This window comes from Capra hircus (genome assembly GCF_001704415.2).
Source record: "Capra hircus breed San Clemente chromosome X unlocalized genomic scaffold, ASM170441v1, whole genome shotgun sequence".
In the NCBI taxonomy this organism is placed as follows: Eukaryota; Metazoa; Chordata; class Mammalia; order Artiodactyla; family Bovidae; genus Capra; species Capra hircus.
The window spans coordinates 51762177-51786559 of NW_017189516.1; the positions used below are offsets into that span (position 1 = coordinate 51762177).

Genomic DNA, 24383 nt, shown 5'->3' on the forward strand with positions numbered 1-24383 from the left:
ATTTAAAGTTCATTTCTTTATCCTGATTTTAGTTTGGAATTCAGAAACTTATAGTTGGTGCTATGAAAAAAAAGCTAGATTTGGCTGGAGGCTTTTGCCTGGTGATTTTAAATAAAGTATTTTACTGCTTTATATTCGATTACATTCCAAAAGTTGTGGTATGATACTGACACTAATCTGAAATGGAATCTATAAATTATAAGTGGAAAATAGAAAACTAAAACTATCTATGTGAAGTCACTCAGCCGTGTCCGACTCTTTGTGACCCCGTGGACTGTATAGCCCACAAAGCTTCTCCATCCATGGGACTCTCCAGGCAAGAATATGGAGTGGATTGCCATTTCCTTCTCCAGGGGATATTCCCGACCCAGGGATCGAACCTGGGTTTCCCACATTGGAGGCAGACGCTTTAACCTCTGAGCCACCAGGGAAGCCCAATACAACAGGTATAATTTAAAGTGAAAGTGAAGTCGCTCAGTCGTGTCCAACTCTTTGTGACCTCATGGACTGCAGCCTTTCAGGCTCCTCTGTCCATAGGATTTTCCAGGCAACAGTATTGGAGTGGATTGCCATTTCCTTCTCCAGGGGATCTTCCCAACCCAGAGATTGAACCCGGGTCTCTGGCATTGTAGACAGGCGCTTTACCATCTGAGCCACCAGGGAAGTCCCTAAAGTGAAGAAAGTGAAAGTCACTCAGTCATGTCCCACTCTTTGCAACCCAATGGACTATAGAGTCCATGGAATTCTCTAGGCCTTCGAATACTGGAGTGGGTGGCCTTTCCCTTTTCCAGGGAATCTTCCCAACTCAGCGATCGAGCCCAAGTCTCCCACATTGCAGGCAGATTCTTTACCAGCTGAATCACAACAGAAGCCCAAGAATACTGGAGTGGGTAGCCTATTCCTTCTCCAGCGGATCTTCCCAACCGAGGAATCGAACCAGGGTCTCCTGCATTGCAGGCAGATTCTTTGCCAACTGAGCTATCAGGGAACCCCTATAATTTAAAACCTCATCTAATTTCCCCTTTCACAGAAAAAAGAAAGACAAGCAATGTATCAGTCGGAAATTAACTGTTTCTCTAGCAAGGTTTGTGTTTTAGTGAATCCTTTCTGCCCTAAACAATAGTTTTGAGTTGGGGAAAAACAACGTTCAGGTTTTCCTGTATGCTACAACAGAAAATCACGAAGCAACTTTTTGCCCAACTCAATATAAGGCATTATTATTTTGTGAGTTTCTTTGTTTTGGGAAGAAATTACACATTTATTTTAATTTATACTTCTCTTTCTTCACCAGATTTCTAAAGCTAACTCTCTCACAAAGTGTTTTAAGATTTCCATATGGTAACTCAAAATGCCTTCAGTATACATATTTAAGTCAAATATTCTGGTCCAGTAATGATCAATGTAATGACCTTGTAAAAATCTGAATGGAAGTGCTTTGGTTTTACCTTCAGAGATTCCTCTTGTTTGAAGAGATCTTGAAAATCTTTAGCACAGAGGTCGGGAGCATTGAGAAGTTGTTCCACTTCTGAAAGGGCTTGTAGGACGTGAGTAATCTCAGTCAGGTAAGTAGAAGGCACATAAGAAATTTCCAAAGGCATATCTTCAGTCATCACCGTCACTGATTCTTCACGGACAGTGTGCTGGTATAGATATACAAAAGAACAATTTTTTTAGCTTCCTAATATTGAAAAGACCTTTACTGAATTCATACATAAATTCCAGTTTATAGCTGACAGAGGGCTGAAAAGTGGATAAAAACAATGCAATATGGTAAGTCTAGTAACAAGGTTATCTATTATCATACCCTCTCTTTCAAGAAGCATTAGAGCATTTTATAATAAGAGATATGCACACATTAGCATCATGGATAAGAGAATGAAAGAGCAACAGTCATAAGGTCACAAGAGGGATAGTTTTACCCCAAGAAACAAATAATGTTTACAACTTTTTTTTTTAAATGCAATTCTAATTTGACTGGAAAACTAAGTATGGGGTGGGATGCAGTGGGGATTGGGGGCAGGTTCTACATCTGTGGTATTCATACCCAAGGGACTTTTTCTAAACTTTTTTCCCCTAATCTTGATTGAGGTACAAGAGGGACAAGGTGGTTTTGGTTGGTAGCTGGCTTTCTATTAAGCAACTTTCTCCTCTAAATTCCCAGCATCAGCCCTTCTCTTTGATGCTAGTTTCTTGCTAAGTTAAACTGCAAAGTAGGGCCCTAGATAAGTAGGATTGAGAATGAAATTCACATTTTAATAAGAATTCCCCCAAACCCAAAGATCCAAGAGAACCTGCCTCTCCTCCTGCAACTGTGCTTCACTGCCTGCCATTCACATGCTAGGAGAGGGACATTTGGGCCTCAGAGACTGTTTGGACTTGGTCAGAAATGCCTCTTTCCCTATTCTTTATAAGAGCAAGAAATAAACACTGTACGGCACACAAATGCAAAAAGATAAATGACCTTTGCTCTCTGTATACACTATAAGCAGAACAAATTTTGTAATTAAAAGTAGTTTCCCAATAACTTTGTTTTGAGTTCATGGACTGCCATCTGCCTGGCGATGTGGTCAGCTGAAGGGTTCCAGTGGCAGGGTCTCTGGGAGAGTTCTGACGATAAGCAGGCTAACACAGTCACTTGTTACTGAACAGCCTTTATGAGGAGACCATCCTCATTTTTGCACTAATGTAACTGAATGGAGTTTAGGATCCCAGACTGAGCATGCACAAGGATGAGTAAAAATATAAGCTGGTCTATCTTTTTGATCACTCAGGTCCAGGATTTTCGTACACATTTCTTAGATAATACAAAAACAAAATAATCCTAATTTAGATGGCTTATCTACTTATGACACTGCAAATTCATAGAATTACACAAATTAGCTGACATTACAAAATTGTATCTTTTACAAAGTTTGGTTTCCTGCGTGTACCTTAGCCAAATATATGACGCTTATTCTTTCTTGATCAACAGAATGATAATCGAAATGCACTTATAATTTTAGGTTTAAAATAACAGGATTTTGGGCTAGAGTTGGAAGATTTCATTCCTCCTACTGTCTTCTTACATAGTATCTAGTCACCACAGATAAGAGAAGTTAAGTGATGAATATCAGCTGAAGAGCGAGAGCTAAGGGATGATCTTGTGAGCTTTTATGAGAAATAGAATATTTGGAAAATTGTCAACTCATTTTCAAGAAAATTCAGTTATACATTTTGAGTGTTATCATTTATTGTAAATTCTAATAGATATAATACTTTTCAATACAGAGAGATATATCATAATTTTCATATACAATGAATGGAGACTCATTGTAAAAGTAAACTAAGAGACTTGGGTATTTGGAGATTTAGTTTACTATCTATCCCTTAAAATACATTGTTGACACTGTCATGCAGATCTATAATAAATAAACTATATATACTGAATACCTTTCAGTTTGGTTTTAATAAAAATTTCAGACAGTTATTAAAAAATCAGTGTAATTGGAAGTATCGTGTTCATTTTCTCTTTATGCAAAACCGTGCACTCATATTCAGATTTTGCCTTTTCATTTGAATTTCATTAACTCTATCTAGAATAATTATATCCTTCCGAATTCTGATGTGTACAAATCCTGTCTAACCTTTTGAAAATCAACTTGCTTTTGTTAATGTTCTTTACCACCTTATATCATTATAGATATTCATGCATCATTAGCAAGGAAGTGCTGTAGCCATACTAATTCACTTTATTCCCCTCTGTTCACATTCATTTCTAATGATATATACCCAAAAGAATACACTATGCTCATTTTCCTGGAATGAAAATCAAGAGATGTGGAAGAAAGCCCTAAAGTACCTATTTTTATTAGCAAATGGAAGTTTAAAAAGGGTTATTATAGGACAAAGTTATGATTTTTAACACCTAAAGTTGAGATGAAAACTGGTTTCAAATTTTGAGCTCTGTAAATAGGCACAGGTATCACTCATAAAGGTTTTAATAAACTTCTGTTTCTCTAAAATTCATCACTTTTTTGTACTACTTAAAATTTGATTCCTGAAGGGCCACATTCCATGCATGAAATACAGACAATCCTGTTTTGAAACAAATGATGCATTATATCTAAGTTTTTAAAACAAAATGCCTTCCTCCATGATTTAAAAGACTTCTCTATACTCAATATAAAAGTTTCAAATGGGTTGTGGTTAGTGGCTCACTTATGACTTATGAGGTCAAAGAAACTAAAGAAGAAAAATGCACTATATGCCATATCATTATGATATATTCTTTAAAAATACCTCTATATCTAATATAAATGTGGTATATAGAAAAATATGTTAACAAATTCAAATCTTAACAAAAGATAGACAAATACCTAGACAAAAAAATAATGCTGTGATGGAACACTAATTTTTTTTCACTTCATTAGTGTTAATAAGAATGAAGATATGCCAAATCTTTAATACAAGATTATTTATCAATAATTTAAAGTGTGCTCTCATATGAAAACCTGTTAATTTATATTTTATTGTCTTTCTAAAAATAGCATCCTTAATTATTACAAATTATTTAAAAATAATAATACAATGGTATATAAATCCCCAAATGGTTTACAGGTTCTTACATAGGTTCTGATGGGCAATAAATAATATGGTAATGGGAAAAGACTTAAGTTATTTAAGGCAGGCAACTTTCTCTCCTAGTCTCAAAGGTCTTAAAAAAAGTTTCCTTCTAATAAGATGGGAAGTTGAGTTATTTGTATTTATTTCTCTTTGACCATGTATAGAAATTATAGCCCTAAAAAGGCAAATCAAATAATCAAATTTGGCAAAATTAATCCATCTAGAGAAAGAAGACTCAAATAATATGGCATACAAAAAAAAAAAAAAGAAAGGAAAATAATATGACACAGCTAAGATAGGTAAGGGTTTAGTCTTTCAGTTCACAGTTTTGGATACACATAAATGGCATAGCAATACTATCATTCTGACCGGACTCAGCCTTGCGTGCTTTCAATCAAGTCACTGGGCAGAATGACCTTAAATAGTAAGCCTAATGAGATCACGTGAGTTGGTTATGATCCTCGATGAAGACAATAGCAACAAGAGAACATTTTCTCTTGGCGATTTTCATCTCTCTTCACTGCATTATCAAGAAATCTGCTTATGTGAAGCTATGTCACACAAAAAAGGGGAGGATCAATCTTTGAATGATCTAAGGCAGTTCATGAACAAATTTTATTAAGCTTATAATTTACCCCTTCTTCCCGGGTAGCTCAGACAGTAAAGAATCTTCCTGCAGCGCAGGAGACCAAGGTTGGATCCCTGGGTTGGGAAGATCCCAGGAAGAAGGGAGTGGCAACCCACTCCAGTATTCTTGCCTGGAAAATTCCATGGCCAGAGGAGCTTGGTGGGCTACAGTCAATGGGATCATAAAGAGTTGGGCATGACTGAGCGACTAACACTCTTATTTGGTTCAAAAACAATAAAACACACTACATACATAAAATAATTAGTATAAAGTATTACAGAAACTCATTCCTTATATCTATATTCATTTTCTAAAGTTAGAACAAACTTTTGGTGTAAGGCAAGCTGGCAGGGAAAGAGACAGTTGGAGCTGGATATAGTAGTCTTTAAGAACATCCTACTTCCAGGAGGCCAGGTATATGTAGTGTCCATTGTAAAGGGTCTGGTTGCACCTGTTCTTTGACCTGCCTTGTGTAGATTTTTCCCTTCCACATCATCAGATTTACTTAATTCCTTAGGGCCAAGCTAAATTACCATCTAATTATACGGATAAACTGAATGTCGATAATGCATTAACGGCTAATAGTTGTTTAAAGCGTTATCCTTCACAGGATAATATTTTCATTTTAATAAGGATTTCTAATGCATTAACATAAATTAGTAAATTGGAAGAAGACTGGTTCCAAATAGGAAAAGGAGTATGTCAAGGCTGTATACTGTCACCCTGCTTATTTCACTTATATGCAGAGTACATCATGAGAAACGCTGGGCTGGAAGAAGCACAAGCTGGAATCAAGACTGCTGAGAGAAATATCAATAACCTCAGATATGCAGATGACACCACCCTTATGGCAGACAGTGAAGAGGAATTAAAAAGCCTCTTGATGAAAGTGAAAGAGGAGAGTGAAAAAGTTGGCTTAAAGCTTAACATTCAGAAAATGAAGATCATGGCATCTGGTCCCATCACTTCATGGGGAATAGATGGGGAAACAGTGGAAACAGTGTCAGACTATTTTTGGGGGCTCCAAAATCACTGCAGATGGTGACTGCAGCCATGAAATTTAAAGATGCTTACTCCTTGGAAGAAAATATGACCAACCTAGACAGCATATTGAAAAGCAGAGACATTACTTTGCCAACAAAGGTCCATTTAGTCAAGGCTGTGGTTTTTCCAGTGGTCATGTATGGATGTGAGAGTTGGACTGTGAAGAAAGCTGAGCGCCGAAGAATTGATGCTTTTGAACTGTGGTGTTGGAGAAGACTATTGAGAGTCCCTTGGACTGCAAGGAGATCCAACCAGTCCATCCTAAAGGAGATCAGTCCTGGGTGTTCTTTGGAGGGAATGATGCTAAAGCTGAAACTCCAGTACTTTGGCCACCTCATGTGAAGAGTTGACTCATTGGAAAAGACTCTGATGCTGGGAGGGATTGGGGGCAGGAGGAGAAGGGGGCGACAGAGGATGAGATGGCTGGATGGCATCACCAACTTGATGGACATGAGTCTGAGTGAACTCCGGGAGATGGTGATGGACAGGGAGGCCTGGCGTGCTGCGATTCACGGGGTCACAAAGAGTTGGACACGACTGAGCAACTGAACTGAACTGAACTGAACTGAAGCCTGTGAGATAAATGACAGAAAAGGCTTTTCCCACCCAGGAAAGCACCAACACATCAGCACCAACATATATGGCTGATCTCACGAGAAATCACCAGTAAAATAACATGATAATTAAACAGATAAGGTTACATACCTTAGGTACCTTACAATATAAAATAAATTCAGCAGACACTCATGCATAATATCTAGCCTAGCCTATAGTAGGTATTCAAGAATATTTATTAAATAAGTGAAGAAACTATCAACTTAAAAGATAATTTTTAAAACACATATTTGGCTACAAGTGCTGAGATCTATAGTCATAGAATAATTTCCATTTTTAAATTCCCAGAATTCAAACACGAATATTTTCTTCATATCATAATGTAATCTTCTTTTGTACAGATTTAAAAGGTATTACTGATTTAACTATACAGCATTTTTCCAATTTAATGCATACAAACTAAATGTTATTGCAGGTATGTGTCTTGGTTCAACTGTCTCTCAGATTTTAATGTAACTCATATGTGAACAAAATAAGCCATTATTTGAGGTACTGTTACACAAATAATTTTAGAAGATATTTATTTTTGCTTTATCATAGAGGTCCACATTGCTTATTAGCAAATGGAAGTGTGTGAGAAGGCTTGCAGTCAAGAAATTTTTTCCTTTCTAATGTTTTCCAAAGTCTCCAAATAACACTTATAATTTATATATCTAGCATAAATATTTTTAATAGCAAACTATCCTAATACCAGCTTACGGATACCCAGCACAGGAGTTTTTTCGTGTGTACACATGTGATAATGAACACACATATACACATAATGAATTTAATGTGAAAATAAAAATAACACAAGAAAAAATAAGTTTGGAATTACTTTAACTTCTGTAAATATATGTCACTCCAATACACTATATCATTTAATTTCTATTGTCATGTGGATCTTCCAAGTTGAGTAGATTTTATGGAACAGACTTATATTATTATTAATTTCTATGCTGTAATTCTCAAGCATCTCAGAAAATCAGGCCAGCTTTTAAGTTTATATTACTTAATGTGACAACTAACTAATTATATCTGAATATGCATGTGCCATAATTCTGTTTTTGAATGATTTTTATTAGAAATGTGATAGTGAAAAAAACCTATAACCCTGTTCAATATGGTAGTCCTTAGTCACATGTGACAATTCAAATTTAAATCTAACTTATTTAAAAGGAAATACAATTAAAATTTTACTTGCTGATGAAATTAAAAATACAACATGGTATTCATTTTTTATAATACAGAAAGTCAATAAAGCAAAAGCTAAAATCTTTACTTGTAAAAATGCTTAACACTAGCATTGTATCTATCAGAAAATATTTCTTGTAGTTTATCTAAATTGATAGTTTTCCTCATGAAGGTGATGTAGACTGATTAGTAAATATAATTTAAGATGTCAAACACTAAAAATTCAATTTGTCATTCTACTACAGCAGATTGATTTTACTGAACTGCTAACATATATGGTTTTCATATATAATAGCCTCAATCTCTAAGTAGCCTCACCAACTCTGATGAAGTTCTTTATGAAAACAATTATAAAGTATAGAAATTATATATGCATGATTTACCTGCTGAGCTTATTAATTTATTCATTGTATGTGTATATATGTGTGTGTGTATACAAACAAAATGTAAACATTGAGGTAACAGGAAAATTACTTCATATACACGTTTTCTGTCTCCCTCACACCTAAGTAGATTTGACCTTCAAATAACCATGACGAACTACTAGAATCTAGAATATATGTATCCGGACTCAAATAACAGAAAAAGAGGTGTAGGTGGAGAGAGAAAGATAATGAACAATTATTGAAAGCTATGTGATCTCTGGCACAGTCTGGGATGAAACTATGGATTTGGTGATTTCCAGATGTGTCTATGGGGTCATTTGTGGAAGATAATTTAAGATCTATTTGGCCCAGGAAGGAGTAAGTGCCCGTTGGTTTGTTTCATACAGGCATTACAGGGCAGTAGCTGTACTACTTGCTGAGGGCAGCTTTAACCACCGCTTCTTGTTTTAGAGATCAAGATGCTTTCCCCCACATGATTATCCTGGGAGGTTCTGGCTTGTTAACTCATTGTTCACCAGATTAAAAAAAAAAAAAAAAACTACTGCCATTATTTTTGCTGCTTCTCAATCAACACTATATAGTATGTCTCTCAAACCTGACTTACATTTATGCTAACAGCTTTCATACTCTTTTAAGCACGAGGAAAAGAACACAGGCCATTTCAAGAGGTACAGGGATTCAAGAAGGGAAACAAAGCTGAGTCCATGCAGGAAATATACTAGAAAAAATGGAAGAGAGATCTGATTTAAAAAAAAAAAAAGGGAGAAGCATTAAAAAGATTACACTAAAATACAGAAAGCCTGATACCTGGTTTTAAAAAAGAAATCAATAGGTGTTTTTGGAAATATAATAGTAACTGCTAAAAAAATGGTTTCTAAGTTATCAACCACAGGAAGTATTTCACAGCATACAGAAGAATAGAAAGACACTATAATCATAAGTGTAAAGATAAGACACTTGGAGGACAGAATAAGAACATTTCACATGGAAAGTATATAAATATCAGTATGAAAAAAGAGATGGAAGAGAAATAGTAATTTAAATAATTTTTAAAAACTTCCATGAGCTAAAAATATTACTGATTTACAAAAGTTAAAAATGTTGCTCATGTACTAAGAAGGGTAAAAGAAGGAAAAAAAAAAGATACATATTTAGAAACACTGGTAATATCCTAGTGAAAAGTTCGAATTCTGAGGGATAGGGTGGGGGATACTTTACAGAGTTAGAGACAAAGAGGACAATTTAAGTATATGTATAAATTTAAGTGTATTGTATATACACACACACACACATATATTGATATATATAAACGTGGACCGACATTGTACTTCTCAGTGGCAACAAAGGAAGTTAGAAGGCAGTGGAAGTTGAGGACAGTGGAAACTAGGAGACAGTGGTGACAACATATAGCGACTATTAAAGAAGAGGAGAGAGATTCAAGAATGCTATTATTATCCAACGAATCCATCACTTTGACAACAAAAGAAAGACAATTTTGAAAATTTAAGTATTAAAAGGATATATACATCTTTATAAATTTGTATGAGAAAATTTTTCAGGTATATCAACCAAACGAAAAATAAAGTATAGTAAAGATTTACAAACAGGAAGAAGTAAAGAAAGAGCACAAAGAGAAAATTCTGTGAAGTGCTTGATTAAATTCAATGGAATGGTGGTAGTTTAATTGTAATTTGAGTGATAATATGCCTTCTTGAACTGGATGCTACGAGGACAAAAAAGTAGTTAAAGACTAAATTACAAAGTTTTTGTCTTTAAAGGATTTTATCTTGGCTTGAAAAGAATGAGGAGTTGTTGAACAAATCATATAGGTGGGGAGAGTAATGTTCTCATTTAATTTTAGTGTAAAACTACAGAATTATAAGTTTAAATTTGTTAAAAATAGGAAAATGTCAGAGACAATTATCAATGTGAAAATAAAATGATGAATCCAGACCAAACGGAAATTTTATCATCAATCTAAATGGTATGGACCTAACAGAAGCAGAAGATATTAAGAAGAGGTAGGAAGAATACAGAGAAGAACTGTACAAAAAAGATCTTCACGACCAAGATAATCACGATGATGTGATCACTCACCTAGAGCCAGATATCCTGGAATGTGAAGTCAGTGGGCCTTAGGAAGAACAAAGCTAGTGGAGGTGATGGCATTCCAGTTGAGCCATTTCAAATCCTGAAAGATGATGCTGTGAAAGTGCTGCACTCAATATGCCAGCAAATTTGGAAAACTCAGCAGTGGCCACAGGACTGGAAAAGGTCAGTTTTCATTCCAATCCCAAAGAAAGGCAATGCCAAAGAATGCTCAAACTACCACACAATTGCACTCATCTCACAAGCTAGTAAAAGTGAAAGAAAGAAAGTGAAGCGGCTCAGTCGTGTCCGACTCTTTGTGACCCCATGGACTGTAGCCTACCAGGCTCCTCTGTCCATGGGATTCTCCAGGCAACAGTACTGGAGGGGATTGCCATTCCCTTCTCCAGGGGATCTTCCCGACCTGGGACCCAGGTCTCCCACATTGTAGATAGGCGCTTTACCGTCTGAGCCACCAGGGAAGTCCAAGTAATGCTCAAAATTCTCCAAGCCAGGCTTCAGCAATACGTGAACCGTGACCTTCCAGATGTTCAAGCTGGTTTTAGAAAAGGCAGAGGAACCAGAGATCAAATTGCCAACATCCGCTGGATCATTGAAAAAGCAAGAGACTTCCAGAAAAAAAATCTATTTCTGCTTTATTGACTATGCCAAAGCCTTTGACTGTGCGGATCACAACAAACTGTGGAAAATTCTTCAAGAGATGGGAATACCAGACCACCTGACCTGCCTCTTGAGAAACCTATATGCAGGTCAGGAAGCAACAGTTAGAACTGGACATGGAACAACAGACTGGTTCCAAATAGGAAAAGGAGTACATCAAGGCTGTATATTGTCACCCTGCTTATTTCACTTATATGCCGAGTACATCATGAGAAACACTGGGCTGGAAGAAGCACAAGCTGGAATCAAGATGGTTGGGAGAAATATCAACAACCTCAGATATGCAGATGACACCACCCTTATGGCAGAAAGTGAAGAGGAATTAAAAAGCCTCTTGATGAAAGTGAAAGAGGAGAGTGAAAAAGTTGGCTTAAAGCTCAACATTCAGAAAACAAAGATCATGGCATCTGGTCCCATCACTTCATGGGGAATAGATGGGGAAACAGTGGAAACAGTGTCAGACTTTATTTTGGGGGGCTCCAAAATCACTGCAGATGGTGACTGCAGCCATGAAATTAAAAGATGCTTACTCCTTGGAAGAAAAGTTATGACCAACCTAGACAGCATATTGAAAAGCAGAGACATCACTTTGCCAACAAAGGTCTGTCTAGTCAAGGCTATGAGTTTTCCAGTGGTCATGTATGGATGTGAGAGTTGGACTGTGAAGAAAGCTGAGCACCGAAGAACTGATGCTTTTGAACTGTGGTATTGGAGAAGACTCTTGAGAGTCCCTTGGACTGCAAGGAGATCCAACCAGTCCATTCTGAAGATCAGCCCTGGGATTTCTTTGGAGGGAATGATGCTGAGGCTGAAACTCCAGTACTTTGGCCACCTCATGCGAAGAGTTGACTCATTGGAAAAGACTCTGATGCTGGGAGGGACTGGGGGCAGGAGGAGAAGGGGACGACAGAGGATGGACAACAGATGGCTGGATGGCATCACTGACTTGGACGTGAGTCTGAGTGAACTCAGGGAGTTGGTGATGGACAGGGAGGCCTGGCGTGCTGCAATTCATGGGGTCGCAAGGAGTCAGACACGGCTGAGTGACTGAACTGAACTGAACTGATGGGAATAAAAAAATGTTAGACATCCAGTCTACTTCCTCCTATTAGAACATCAAGACATCACAGGCAGGAAAAGCTTTCCATCTTCAGGGAAAGAGATTCCATGAATGTGTCTAATAATCCAAAACAGTGCTAGCCACTTTTGCTTCATTTCAAACTGTGGTGTTAGAGAAGACACCTGAGAGTTGCTTGGACTATGAGGTTGTCAAACCAGTCAGTCCTAAAGGAAATCAACCCTGAAAATTCACTGGAAGGACTGATGCTGAAGCTGAAGCTCCAATACCTTTGACCTGGAAAAGAACCTGATGCTGGGAAAGATTGAAGGCAGGAGGAGGAGACAACAAAGGATGAGATGGTTGGATGGCATCACTGACTTGATGGACATGAGTTTGAACAAGCTCCAGGAGACAGTGAAGGACAGGGAAGCCTGGTGTGCTGCAGTCCATGGGGGCGAAAAGAATCAGACATGACTGAGTGACTGAACAACAACAACGACCCTCATGCTGAACTGTGAGCCCACTTTCTTTTATTCTCTTCCACTTATGGAGTGGTCCTAAGAATCTTAACTTCAAAATTATCTGTAGTACATGGAGGCATGCAGTAGTGTTCAATAAGGATAGTGAATTACAAAAATACAAACAAAGGACAAGAGCAAATAACAACCATAAATTATGAAAGAAGGAATGTGTACAACTATATGGCTATAAGAATTATTGTAACAATAATGAAGCTGGTTAAACTTTCCCATTAAAAGATGAATACTGTAGGTGGTTTTATATATACAACTCATCTACAAGCTGTTCATGAGAATCATTAAAAAATAAGGTCTCAATAGCATATAATGTAATGATACATGATGTTATATCATGGAAATAATTTACAAAAAGTTAGAGTCAAAATGGTAATGTCAAATGAAATATAGTTCCAGGGCAAATGGGTCCAAGATCAGCACTGTAATAAGTCAGATCTTTCTTTTTACCAAAAACAAACAAATAAACCCAATCATTAATTGTTATGCCCAAATATTTGACTTCATTTTACACAGGATAAAAATTACTATAAATAAAAGGAGAATGTGATGAAATCACAGCTATAAATGGTAGCTTCCATACAGCTCGTTCAGAATTTTTGGATTAAAAAACCCCAAATCAAACAAATTAAAAAAATAAGAGATTTTTTCAATCAAGAACCTATATTTAGTCCATATTTTATAAAAAATGAAAAACTATATTCTTCTTTTATACCACAAGGACATTAAAAAAGGAAGGAAACTTTTAAAAGTTCCACAAAGGAAACTTTAAAAGGATAAAAAATAGAGATTTTACAGGACATCTCCTCTGATGACAATCCAGAAACATAGAGAAATGATAGAATAAATTTTGGTTTATCTCCTAAGGCTATTAAAAAGGATGTATCAGATACCCAAGTATTTACTGGAAAAATGTCCATGAAAGATATTGTTAAATTTAAAAATCACATACAGACTGAGGCAATATTTTTATAAAGAGGGAAAGCATATCTATTTATACTACTATGGTTAAGAAGCATAGACTACAATATGAATGATAACACTAAGTTGTATACATTTCTTACTTCAGAGGGAGTGAAATTGGCAGGAGGGAGAAATGAAGAATACTAATATTTTTTAATATCCTTTTATATTGATTGAACTGTTAAACTAATATTGTATTACATTTGAAATAACTTTGAACTAGTGTTTAACAGTAAAAGCAAAAAGAGCTTGTGGTGGTAAATAAAATCTATATGTAATCTGTTTATGACTATGGCCCCTTCTAATTGGCTTGACCATATAACAAGTTTTGAGTAACACTTTTTCAATTTAATCAAAACTGTAGGAAAGCATATAATACTATCAAATGACTGAACTGTATGGAAGCACCGACCAAGATAAAATGCCTAAGAAAGCAGGATGAATGCATTTGGAGAGAATTTCACATTATCACCTAAGACAACATTAATGGTCTTCACTGAACACCTAATTGACTGAAGGGGCCTTGAAATGACTGGCGGCCGAATCTGCACATGGAGAAAAGACAATTATTTTTAGGTGCTTGGGGTTCCTAAAGATGAATGAGGAACCTTAAGATAAATAGAAAATTGTGCTCCTATATAACATCTAATTTTACTGATCTTGAGTTCAATTTCAAACAACTAATTAAAATTGAAATAACCAATGAGAAAAATACTTGAGACAAAGCAGATACTTAGTAACAGAATTATGGCAGATTTTTTTTTCTTGCAAATTTGAAATGCCTACCTCAATGCCTCCCATGCATTCTAAATTGCTTTTGTTAAGTAAAAAATGTTTCCTATTTCTTTGGCCTGACTTATGACACCATGCATTTGTGATAAATCACTTCAGTCATGTCTGACTCTTTACAACGCTATGGACCACAGCCCACCAGGCTCCTTTGTCCATGGGGATTTTCCAGGCAAGAATACTGGAATGGGTTGCCATGCCCTCCTCCAGGGGATCTTCCTCACCAAAGGATCAAAGCCACATCTCCTGTAGCTCCTGCATTGCAGGTGGATTCTTTACTGCTGAGTCCCAGGGAAGCCCAACTTATGAGACTACCTTTATATAAATGCCCTTAATCTGAAAAGGCACTATTACCTTGAGATATAATAATACTATTTACAAAATTATATGACCTGATTCCAGATGACTTAAGTTTGATAATTATCCCACATTCTATTCCTATTTTAAATATTGCCAATTACTTTGTATATCTGTAATAAAAACTGGGGGGTTACAGAATAGAACGTTTTGAACTTGACTGAAAGTTGGAGAGGAAACTATAAAAATTACCATCTTAATGAATTCAGTAGGCATTTTTTAAAAGGCAAAACATATTTTACAAAGCAAACACATGTGCAAATATTTATAATGTAGGCACATATATCTATACATATACACGGAAATATATATAGTTATATGTATACTGCGCATGCACACAGCATAGGTAATAGATATTTAGATAGATGTATAAATTAGCTGGCAATGGGATTTTAGGATTTAGGAAGCTAATATGTCATATGCCACTATGTGTTAAACAATTTTACATTTAGTTGATGAGAGATTAATCATTTTTAACTTAATTTTACTTGTGAATAAATTGCTAAAACAATTAAATTATCCAGGCTTATTATAAATCATATAATATTAAATACAAATAATATATCATTCACTCTCCCTCTTTCTCTTTCTCTCATTTATGTTGCCCCATACTAAAGAGTTTATCAAGGTCATGTCTCCCTATATCACTCTCTGCAGGTTCTTTTTTTGACTCACTTTCAAGCTGTAGTTATTATTTCATACTTCTGTCATTTATTCCTTTTCCTTTTCTTTCTGGCTTCTACTCAGGGCAGAAAAGCAAGATAATACGCTTAGGAGAATTATCTCTACAATCAGTGAAATTGAAAAACTTTCTGAAAAGAACCTGAATAGTCCTCTCATAAGGAAATATAGGGAAGCTGTGGACTTCATGAACTTTATCAAATCAATCTAGAAAATCTAGAGGGCTTTTGTTCTACTCTTTTTCTGACTCTTAGCTGTGTTCTAGGTAAACCATACTGCTGTCCATCTGACCTCTGTAAAAATTAGTTGCTGCTGTATGTATAGAAATTATTATGTTTAATGTTATTTTTCTAAAACAATATACTTTGCCAAGTCATAAATCACTTTAAAAAATGACAGTCGCTGAACAAAACCATTTTTTTCCCTTACCAAAGGCTATGTTCAATTCTTAGGGTTTTGTGAGTTTAATGACACCTTGGGTTTAATGTGCTTCACCTTGCAATCAAGATAGCTTTTCCTGAAATAACTTGTTCTCTCTCAGTGTTCCAGAAAATAATTATCATTGTATTTTCCCATAGCAAGAATTCTAATATAAAATTGAACTGTTCTGCCAGGCACATTTTCAAGCTTTAATTCTAAGAAACCATATTCACACAATCACATTAAAATTCGTTTTAGATCATATACTTTAAGAGGATAATTAATTGAAGTCTTAACATACCTTCTATTTCTTAAAACCCTTTGTAAGAGAGCAACTGCAATAAAGCGTTAACTGCAATAAAGTGTTTTGCCAAATTAAAAAAAAACTACGTTAATTTTTTGTTCCTCCAAACTTTTAAGAATATTGATTTAATTTGCTGACTTTTTGTATCCAAATCAAATTTTCAAGTATAAGACTTAACTAAAATCAGGAATATAAAGACATTGTGCAAATTACAAACATCTCTGTTATGGCTCTTTATTTGGAAATGAAGACTATAAGAGATGTGAGCATAAGGAGGCAAAATTAGTGTATCTCTTATAATTAGAATCTTCATGGTTTCAGTTTGCAATTTTGATGAAGCACAGGAAAGGTAACATTTCTGTGGTAAAGCAAATGGTGCTCTTATGGGATCTACATATTTTTGAAACAAAAGAAGGATTTAAAGCCAGAAGATGAAAATATTTATAAAAAAGCATAAATACTGTTTTGGTACTGGTGGCTCAGACAGTAAAGAATCTGTCTGCATTGCCAGAGGCTTGGCTTCGATCTCTGGGTTAGGAAGATCCCTGAAGAAGGGAATGGCTACCCACTTCAGTATTCTTTTTTTTTTTTTAATTTTAAAATCTTTAATTCTTACATGCGTTCCCAAACATGAACCCCCCTCCCACCTCCCTCCCCACAACATCTCTCTGGGTCATCCCCATGCACCAGCCCCAAGCATAGCTGCACCCTACGTCAGACATGGACTGGCGATTCAATTCTTACATGACAGTATATATGTTAGAATTCCCATTCTCCCAAATCATCCCACCTTCTCCCTCTCCCTCTGAGTCCAAAAGTCCATGTATACACATCTGTGTCTTTTTTCCTGTCTTGCATACAGGGTCGTCATTGCCATCTTCCTAAATTCCATATATATGTGTTAGTATACTGTATTGGTGTTTTTCTTTCTGGCTTACTTCACTCTGTATAATTGGCTCCAGTTTCATACATCTCATCAGAACTGATTCAAATGAATTCTTTTTAACGGCTGAGTAATACTCCATTGTGTATATGTACCACAGCTTTCTTATCCATTCATCTGCTGATGGACATCTAGGTTGTTTCCATGTCCTGGCTATTATAAACAGTGCTGCGATGAACATTGGGGTACATGTGTCTCTTTCAATTCTGGTTTCCTCGGTGTGTATGCCCAGCAAGTGGGATTGCTGGGTCATAAGGTAGTTCTATTTGCAATTTTTTAAGGAATCTCCACACTGTTCTCCATAGTGGCTGTACTAGTTTGCATTCCCACCAACAGTGTAGGAGGGTTCCCTTTTCTCCACACCCTCTCCAGCAATTTATTGCTTGCAGATTTTTGGATCGCAGCCATTCTGACTGGTGTGAAGTGGATACCTCATTGTGGTTTTGATTTGCATTTCTCTAATAATGAGTGATGTTGAGCATCTTTTCATGTGTTTGTTAGCCATCCGTACGTCTTCTTTGGAGAAATGTCTATTTAGTTCTTTGGCCCATTTTTTGATTGGGTCGTTTATTTTTCTGGAATTGAGCTGCAGTAAGTTGCTTGTATATTTTTGAGATTAGTTGTTTGTCAGTTGCTTCATTTGCTATTATTTTCTCCCATTCCGAAGGCTGTCTTTTCACCTTGCTTATATTTTCCTTTGTTGTGCAGAAGCTTTTAATTTTAATTAGATCCCATTTGTTTATTTTTGCTTTTATTTCCAGAATTCTGGGAGGTGGATCATAGAGGATCCTGCTGTGATTTATGTCTGAGAGTGTTTTGCCTATGTTCTCCTCTAGGAGTTTCATAGTTTCTGATCTTACATTTAGATCTTTAATCCATTTTGAGTTTATTTTTGTGTACGGTGTTAGAAAGTGATCTAGTTTCATTCTTTTACAAGTGGTTGACCAGTTTTCCCAGCACCACTTGTTAAAGAAATTGTCTTTACTCCATTGTATATTCTTGCCTCCTTTGTCAAAGATAAGGTGTCCATATGTGTGTGGATTTATCTCTTGATCCTCTACATGGAAAACCCTAAAGACTCCACCAGAAAATTACTAGAGCTAATCAATGAATATAGTAAAGTTGCAGGATATAAAATCAACACACAGAAATCCCTTGCATTCCTATACACGAATAATGAGAAAGTAGAAAAAGAAATTAAGGAAACAATTCCATTCACCATTGCAACGAAAAGAATAAAATACTTAGGAATATATCTACCTAAAGAAACTAAAGACCTATATACAGAAAACTTTAAAACACTGATGAAAGAAATCAAAGAGGACACTAATAGATGGAGAAATATACCATGTTCATGGATCGGAAGAATCAATATAGTGAAAATGAGTATACTACCCAAAGCAATTTATAAATTCAATGCAATCCCTGTCAAGCTACCAGCCACATTTTTCACAGAACTAGAACAAATAATTTCAAGATTTGTATGGAAATACAAAAAACCTCAAATAGCCAGAGCAATCTTGAGAAAGAAGAATGGAACTGGAGGAATCAACTTGCCTGACTTCAGGCTCTACTACAAAGCCACAGTCATCAAGACAGTATGGTACTGGCACAAAGACAGACATATAGATCAATGGAACACCTCAGTATTCTTGCCTGGGAAATACCATGGACAGAGGAGCCTAGTCAGCTACAGTCCATAGGGTTGCAAAGAGTCAGACATGACTGAGCAACTAATATTTCCATATTTATTATATGTCAGTGCACATATTAAAAATATGTAAGGTGATACATTGCAATACCCTAACTACACTCTTTTTGCATATTTGTTCTTGAATTTGTTTCTCACATACAACAAAAGAAATTTCAGAATCTCATTCCAGGAGATAATGCTTGTGGGCCAATATTCATTGCCTAGAAGGTCATAAAATGGGAGACAGTCACTGATTTTTAGAGCTTTACTTTCCTCATTCTCAAAACTTCAAGCAACCAACAGAAACTTGGCCCTTCACGTGAATAAGTTTCTCCAAATTGATGGTTGCCAGCCTTTGTATTCAGAGAAGGCAATGGCGCTCCACTCCAGTACTCGTGCCTGGGAAATCCCATGGACGGAGGAGCCTGGTAGGCTATAGTCCATGGGGTTGCTAATAGTTGGACAGGACTGAGCGACTTAACTTGCACTTTTCACTTTCATGTATCGGAGAAGGAAATGACAACCCATTCCAGTGTTCTTGCCTGGAGAATCCCAGGGACAGAGGAGCCTGGTGGGCTTCCATCTATGGGGTCGCACAGAGTCAGACACGACTGACGCGACTTAGCAGCAGCAGCAGCAGCAGCAGCAGCAGCAGCCTTTGTATTTCATGGGTCAATAAAATACTACTAAAAATGTCAAGGAACCTCACAAAATTCTCACCTTTATTTGCATAGTAAAAAAAACAAAAAAGAAAAAAATAAAGATGAAAGAAAGGGCATTTTAATGCTGCCTCCTCTCATGACAAACTGTAGAAAGCTATACTTTCAGAAAAATCATTGTACAAATTTAGTTCTATGAAAAGTGCAACACTTTTGCTCTTATTCTTTTCCCTTTTATAAGGACCAATTGAAAACATTCAGATGCTAGGAGACTGAGGCAGCGTCTCCATAAGAATGTAGAATGAATAATTCTGAACTAGATGGAATTCCACAAGAAGATATTATCTATCCATCTATCTATTCATTTACTCACCATATTTTTATTGCACACCTACTCTGTTGTAGAGTCTCTATGTTGGGAAAATGGTATTTAGTAAGAAAGAGAGTCTTTTCCCTCGTGGAGCCTACATTCTAATGGCAGAAACAGATAATAAACAAATAAGCAAACAACATATTTTCAAATTGTGGTAAGTGCTATAGAGGAAACAATCAGGCTAATGTTGGAGAACATGATGGAGGGGATGAAGGGAATGCTATGAATTTATCACATAGAATGCTGAAGGATGCATTTGTTCTACATCCTGAAAGACAGCAGGAGACCATCAGGCAAAGATCCAGAAAGTCCCAAGAAAAAAGAAAGTCGAATTGCAAAGACTGAAGTGGAAGGCATTCTGGAAAGTCTGAAGAAGAGATCTTTGTGGCAGTACATTAACTAGGCTGTTGTCCACTAGAGAAGTCGATATATGTAAGGGTCGAGATTTCTAAAACAAATTTTCCATTCAGGAAGTAGTGAAGTGTATTCATATATGCAGCTACAAAAATAGAGTGTGAATGATTTTATTCATGTTTCATGTATATTTGTAATAGTCTTGATATTAATCACAGAACAGAATTTTAATTTTGTATAGATCAAAAAGAGAGTTATAAGCATTATAGGTTACTATACTTCTTAAATAATTCATTTATTTATATTTTGCCACTCAGATATTCTATTAGACACAAATGTAGTAACTATTATGGAAAACTAGTTGCATAGATCTCCTGGAAAACTTCTCAACTGATTGATCTTGGCAATAAGGTCCATGTACTGCTATCCATCTAATAATGCCTGTAAGGTATGAATTAATCTAAACATATTAAATTTGCACAGGTAAGTACTCTTGTTTTTCATTTTAGCCGTGCACCTTTTATCCATGGATTTGTCAGCATAACATGCACATACTGTCATACCTAAAATGGAGACCCAACAAGGATCTACTGTACAGCACAGGGAATTCTGCTCCCTGTTGTTATGTAACAACGGAAATGGGGGAAAAAAAAAAAAAAACTTTGAAGAAGTATAGATACATGTATATCTCTCATTGTATCATTTTGCTGTACACCTGAAACTATCACAACATTGTTAATCAACTATACTCCAATAAGAAATAAAAAGTTAAATTCTTGATGATTATAATATATGATACTAAATTTAAGAATGCAATCAGCTTTAACTTTGATTTAGTTCTCTATTAGTTATTAGCTATTGAGCATTACACTCAGAGATTAAAGAAATAAAAGGGTAGAGAGTATTGAATTTTTAAACAAAATTATGTTGGAAGTGAAGTCTCTGTAAATAAGTGCATTTGTATTAATAAGACTAAAACTGAATTTCAAACACACTTTAAGTTTCAAAAGCCACTGGCTCATAACAAAAAGGCAAAAGAAATATCTGATAATTGAGCAAATCTGAAGACAATATGCTGCTGCTAAGTTGCTTCAGTCGTGTCTGACTCTGTGCGACCCCAGAGACGGCAGCCCACCAGGCTCCTCCGTCCCTGGGATTCTCCAGGCAAGAACACTGGAGTGGGTTGCCATTTCCTTCTCCAATGCATGAAAGTGAAAAGTGAAAGTGAAGTTGCTCAGTCGTGTCCGACTCTTAGTGACCTCATGGACTGCAACCTACCAGGCTCCTCCATTCATGGGATTTTCCAGGCAAGAGTACTGGAGTGGGTTGCCATTAACCTTATTTAAAAAATTATTTAATGAAAATCAAAGTTAGGAAAACTATACACTTGAATTATTTTTTTCATCTGTTCTAAGAATCTGTTCTATACAATGAGAGTCTTAAGTAATCACCAAAGAATCAGAATGATTCACAGATGGTGCAAATGATTTAATTATTTTAACCAGTTGTTCCAGGCATGCTTAGAAGGGTATTGCCAACCCCAGTGCAGAAGCCATCTGAGCTCCCTTCCAGCTGGTGTTCCATATTTTGAAAGCAAATTTAGATTGGAGAAAATTACACTTTTTATTGTTATGTTCCAAATGGAGGTCAAATTGCTGTGTATACATTCTTGCACTTTTTCTCTCTTCATTGTATGAGTTATACTTATCAAGTATCATATCTTCTGTATAACTGCTATGGATTCATCAATGTTCTTTCATGCTTTGTGTTGTCTGGCACATAGGAGGCACTGGATAAATGTTTACTGAATTAAAGAAATACCAATTCAATGTATCCAAAATAAAATGTAAGTTTCTTTATAGACTCCTTGTAAGTGTGTGGAATTCCAATTTCCCTGCACCCTTAGCATTTTAGGAGGTTCTCATTAAAAAATAAATAAAAAAGGAAGAAACCAACATCATAGAACAATACCTCATCTAAGGAAAGACAACATCAACAAATCTTTATGTTAATTTAATAACTATTTTGATGTTGGAATCCCTGCTCTTAATTTTATAAGAACTCAGAAACGTTGCTTTAGAAATTTTAGTCTGTTGAGGTTGTTATCAGGATTAGAGATACTTTTTGTAAAACTCTAGTCTTGGCATGCTGCAACTGCCCTCAGAAAATCTGCTATTGTACAACAAAATAACTGATATTCATACTTATTCCCATTAGATTAATAAGAGATAAGATTTGCTTAACATTTTCATTCAAAATTATAAGTAATAAACTGCTCCAAAACAGTTATATCAAATGTAATCATGTTTCAAACACTGTCATTTCAAGAAAAAGGATATTAATTTTAGCAAAATAAGGTATAAAATAAGGTATATTTACTCTAATTTTCTAATAAAAGCACATAATAAAACTATATATACCAGTAAATCAGACTCAATTTTATATTTAACATTTATGATAAATCTATCATTATTAAGATATTTACCATCAATAATATTTCCTGAAGACTGTGCTAAATTTCCACTTAATAGAAAAATTTGATACAGTATATTACTATAAGAAAGGGAATGTTATTTTAAAGCTTATGTATATATTTGACACCAAATTGAATTGTGATTATAGTACTTTACTGAAACTCTAATTTAGAAGATGAATAGCATATAAAATTATGTACCTACCATAGCTATAACCTAACTATGCAATAAGTGTGCATATTAACATAAGCCATGAGTCTAGCTTAACACATTTATATTAATATTTTTAATTTATTGTGTTATTTAAAGTCGATCACTTGAGGTAATATTTCTGAGGTACTATTTTATATAAATCTTAGTCACAGAACAGTGAATTTGTTTAAACTTACGAGAATATTAACTTGCAACTGACATCTTATTTTATATACTGTAATGGCCTTGGCCTGGAGAGAGCTAGAAATGACAAAGTCCTATGTTAATGTAGTGGCTTACTTTCCTTGGTCAATTCTACTAGTGTTCTTAAGCCTCAGTTCTTGTTTGGATTATTTTGATAGCTCATTCATATCTTTTTTCCTCTACTTCAAAAATTTTATACTCTATTTATCTCAGGTTAATGGTTACTCTAAAATTATTAACATGCACAGTGAATTTTGCATGGTCTCTTTCTAAGCATTAAGAGGACCTTACAATGATTTTATTCATCAATAAAGCATTCATTCATTCAACAAATATATATTATGTACCTACCACTTGCTAGCCATTACTTTTTTGGGGATTTTTTTTTTTAACTGGAGGATAATTGCTTTACAATGTTGAGTTAGTTTCTGCTGTACAACAATGTGAATCAGCTATAAGCATACATATATCCGCTCTCTCTTGAACCTACCTCCCACCCACCCCCCAACCCGGCTAGTCACTACTTTTGGTTCTGAGGACAAAGAAGCAAAAGGGGAAAAAAAGGAAATTCCTTCATTTTTGGAGCTTCCACTCTATGAAGAGAGATGGATATAAAAAGTGAAAATATTTATAACTTTCCTGGTAGTACATTTTATGGAGAACAGTCAACGGGGAAGGGGTCGATGAAAGTCGTCACTGAGGACACTTTTGAGCAGAGACTTGAAGGCAGAGGGAGGGGACCGTATAGATATCCGGGGGATCAGAGTCTTAGGCTTAGGGAACACACAGTGCAAAGGGGGTGTACTGGCATGTTCAAGGAAGAGTGAAGAGGTCAAGGTAGGTTGAGCATAGGAATAGAGATCAAATGCTAAGGGATAACTCTGGAGAGCTAACGGGGCAAGATCATCAATCCAGTGAAACTCATGTAAGGATTTTGGATTTTACACTAAAATAGATGAGACTCCATCAGGGCATTTTCATCAGGAAAAGCTCACCTGATTTATATTTTCAAGTAATATCTCTGTTTATTGTGTTAAAAATAGGTAAAGGAAAGCGAGGTTAGAATTTTTGTTTTGTTTTGTTTTGTTTTTTTACCCAAAACTTTGAAAGGGTTATGTTGCCATTATAGATCGGGGGAAAAGAGTGGTCTGTTTATAAAAATGTGGT

At 35.7% G+C, this 24383-nt stretch overlaps 1 protein-coding gene across 2 annotated transcripts in view; it reads right to left on the minus strand.

Moving 5' to 3' along the window:
- Positions 1–1329: 1329 nt before the first annotated feature.
- The window catches only part of LOC108634347 (dystrophin-like), a gene marked incomplete at its 5' end in the record, with an annotated part of 126479 nt that continues 103425 nt past the window's right edge, over positions 1330–24383 (minus strand). The window contains 1 exon segment of one of the 2 annotated variants that reach the window (XM_018043950.1): positions 1330–1640. In XM_018043950.1, coding sequence (XP_017899439.1) covers positions 1368–1640 — 273 coding nt within the window. 2 annotated transcript variants of the gene reach the window in all.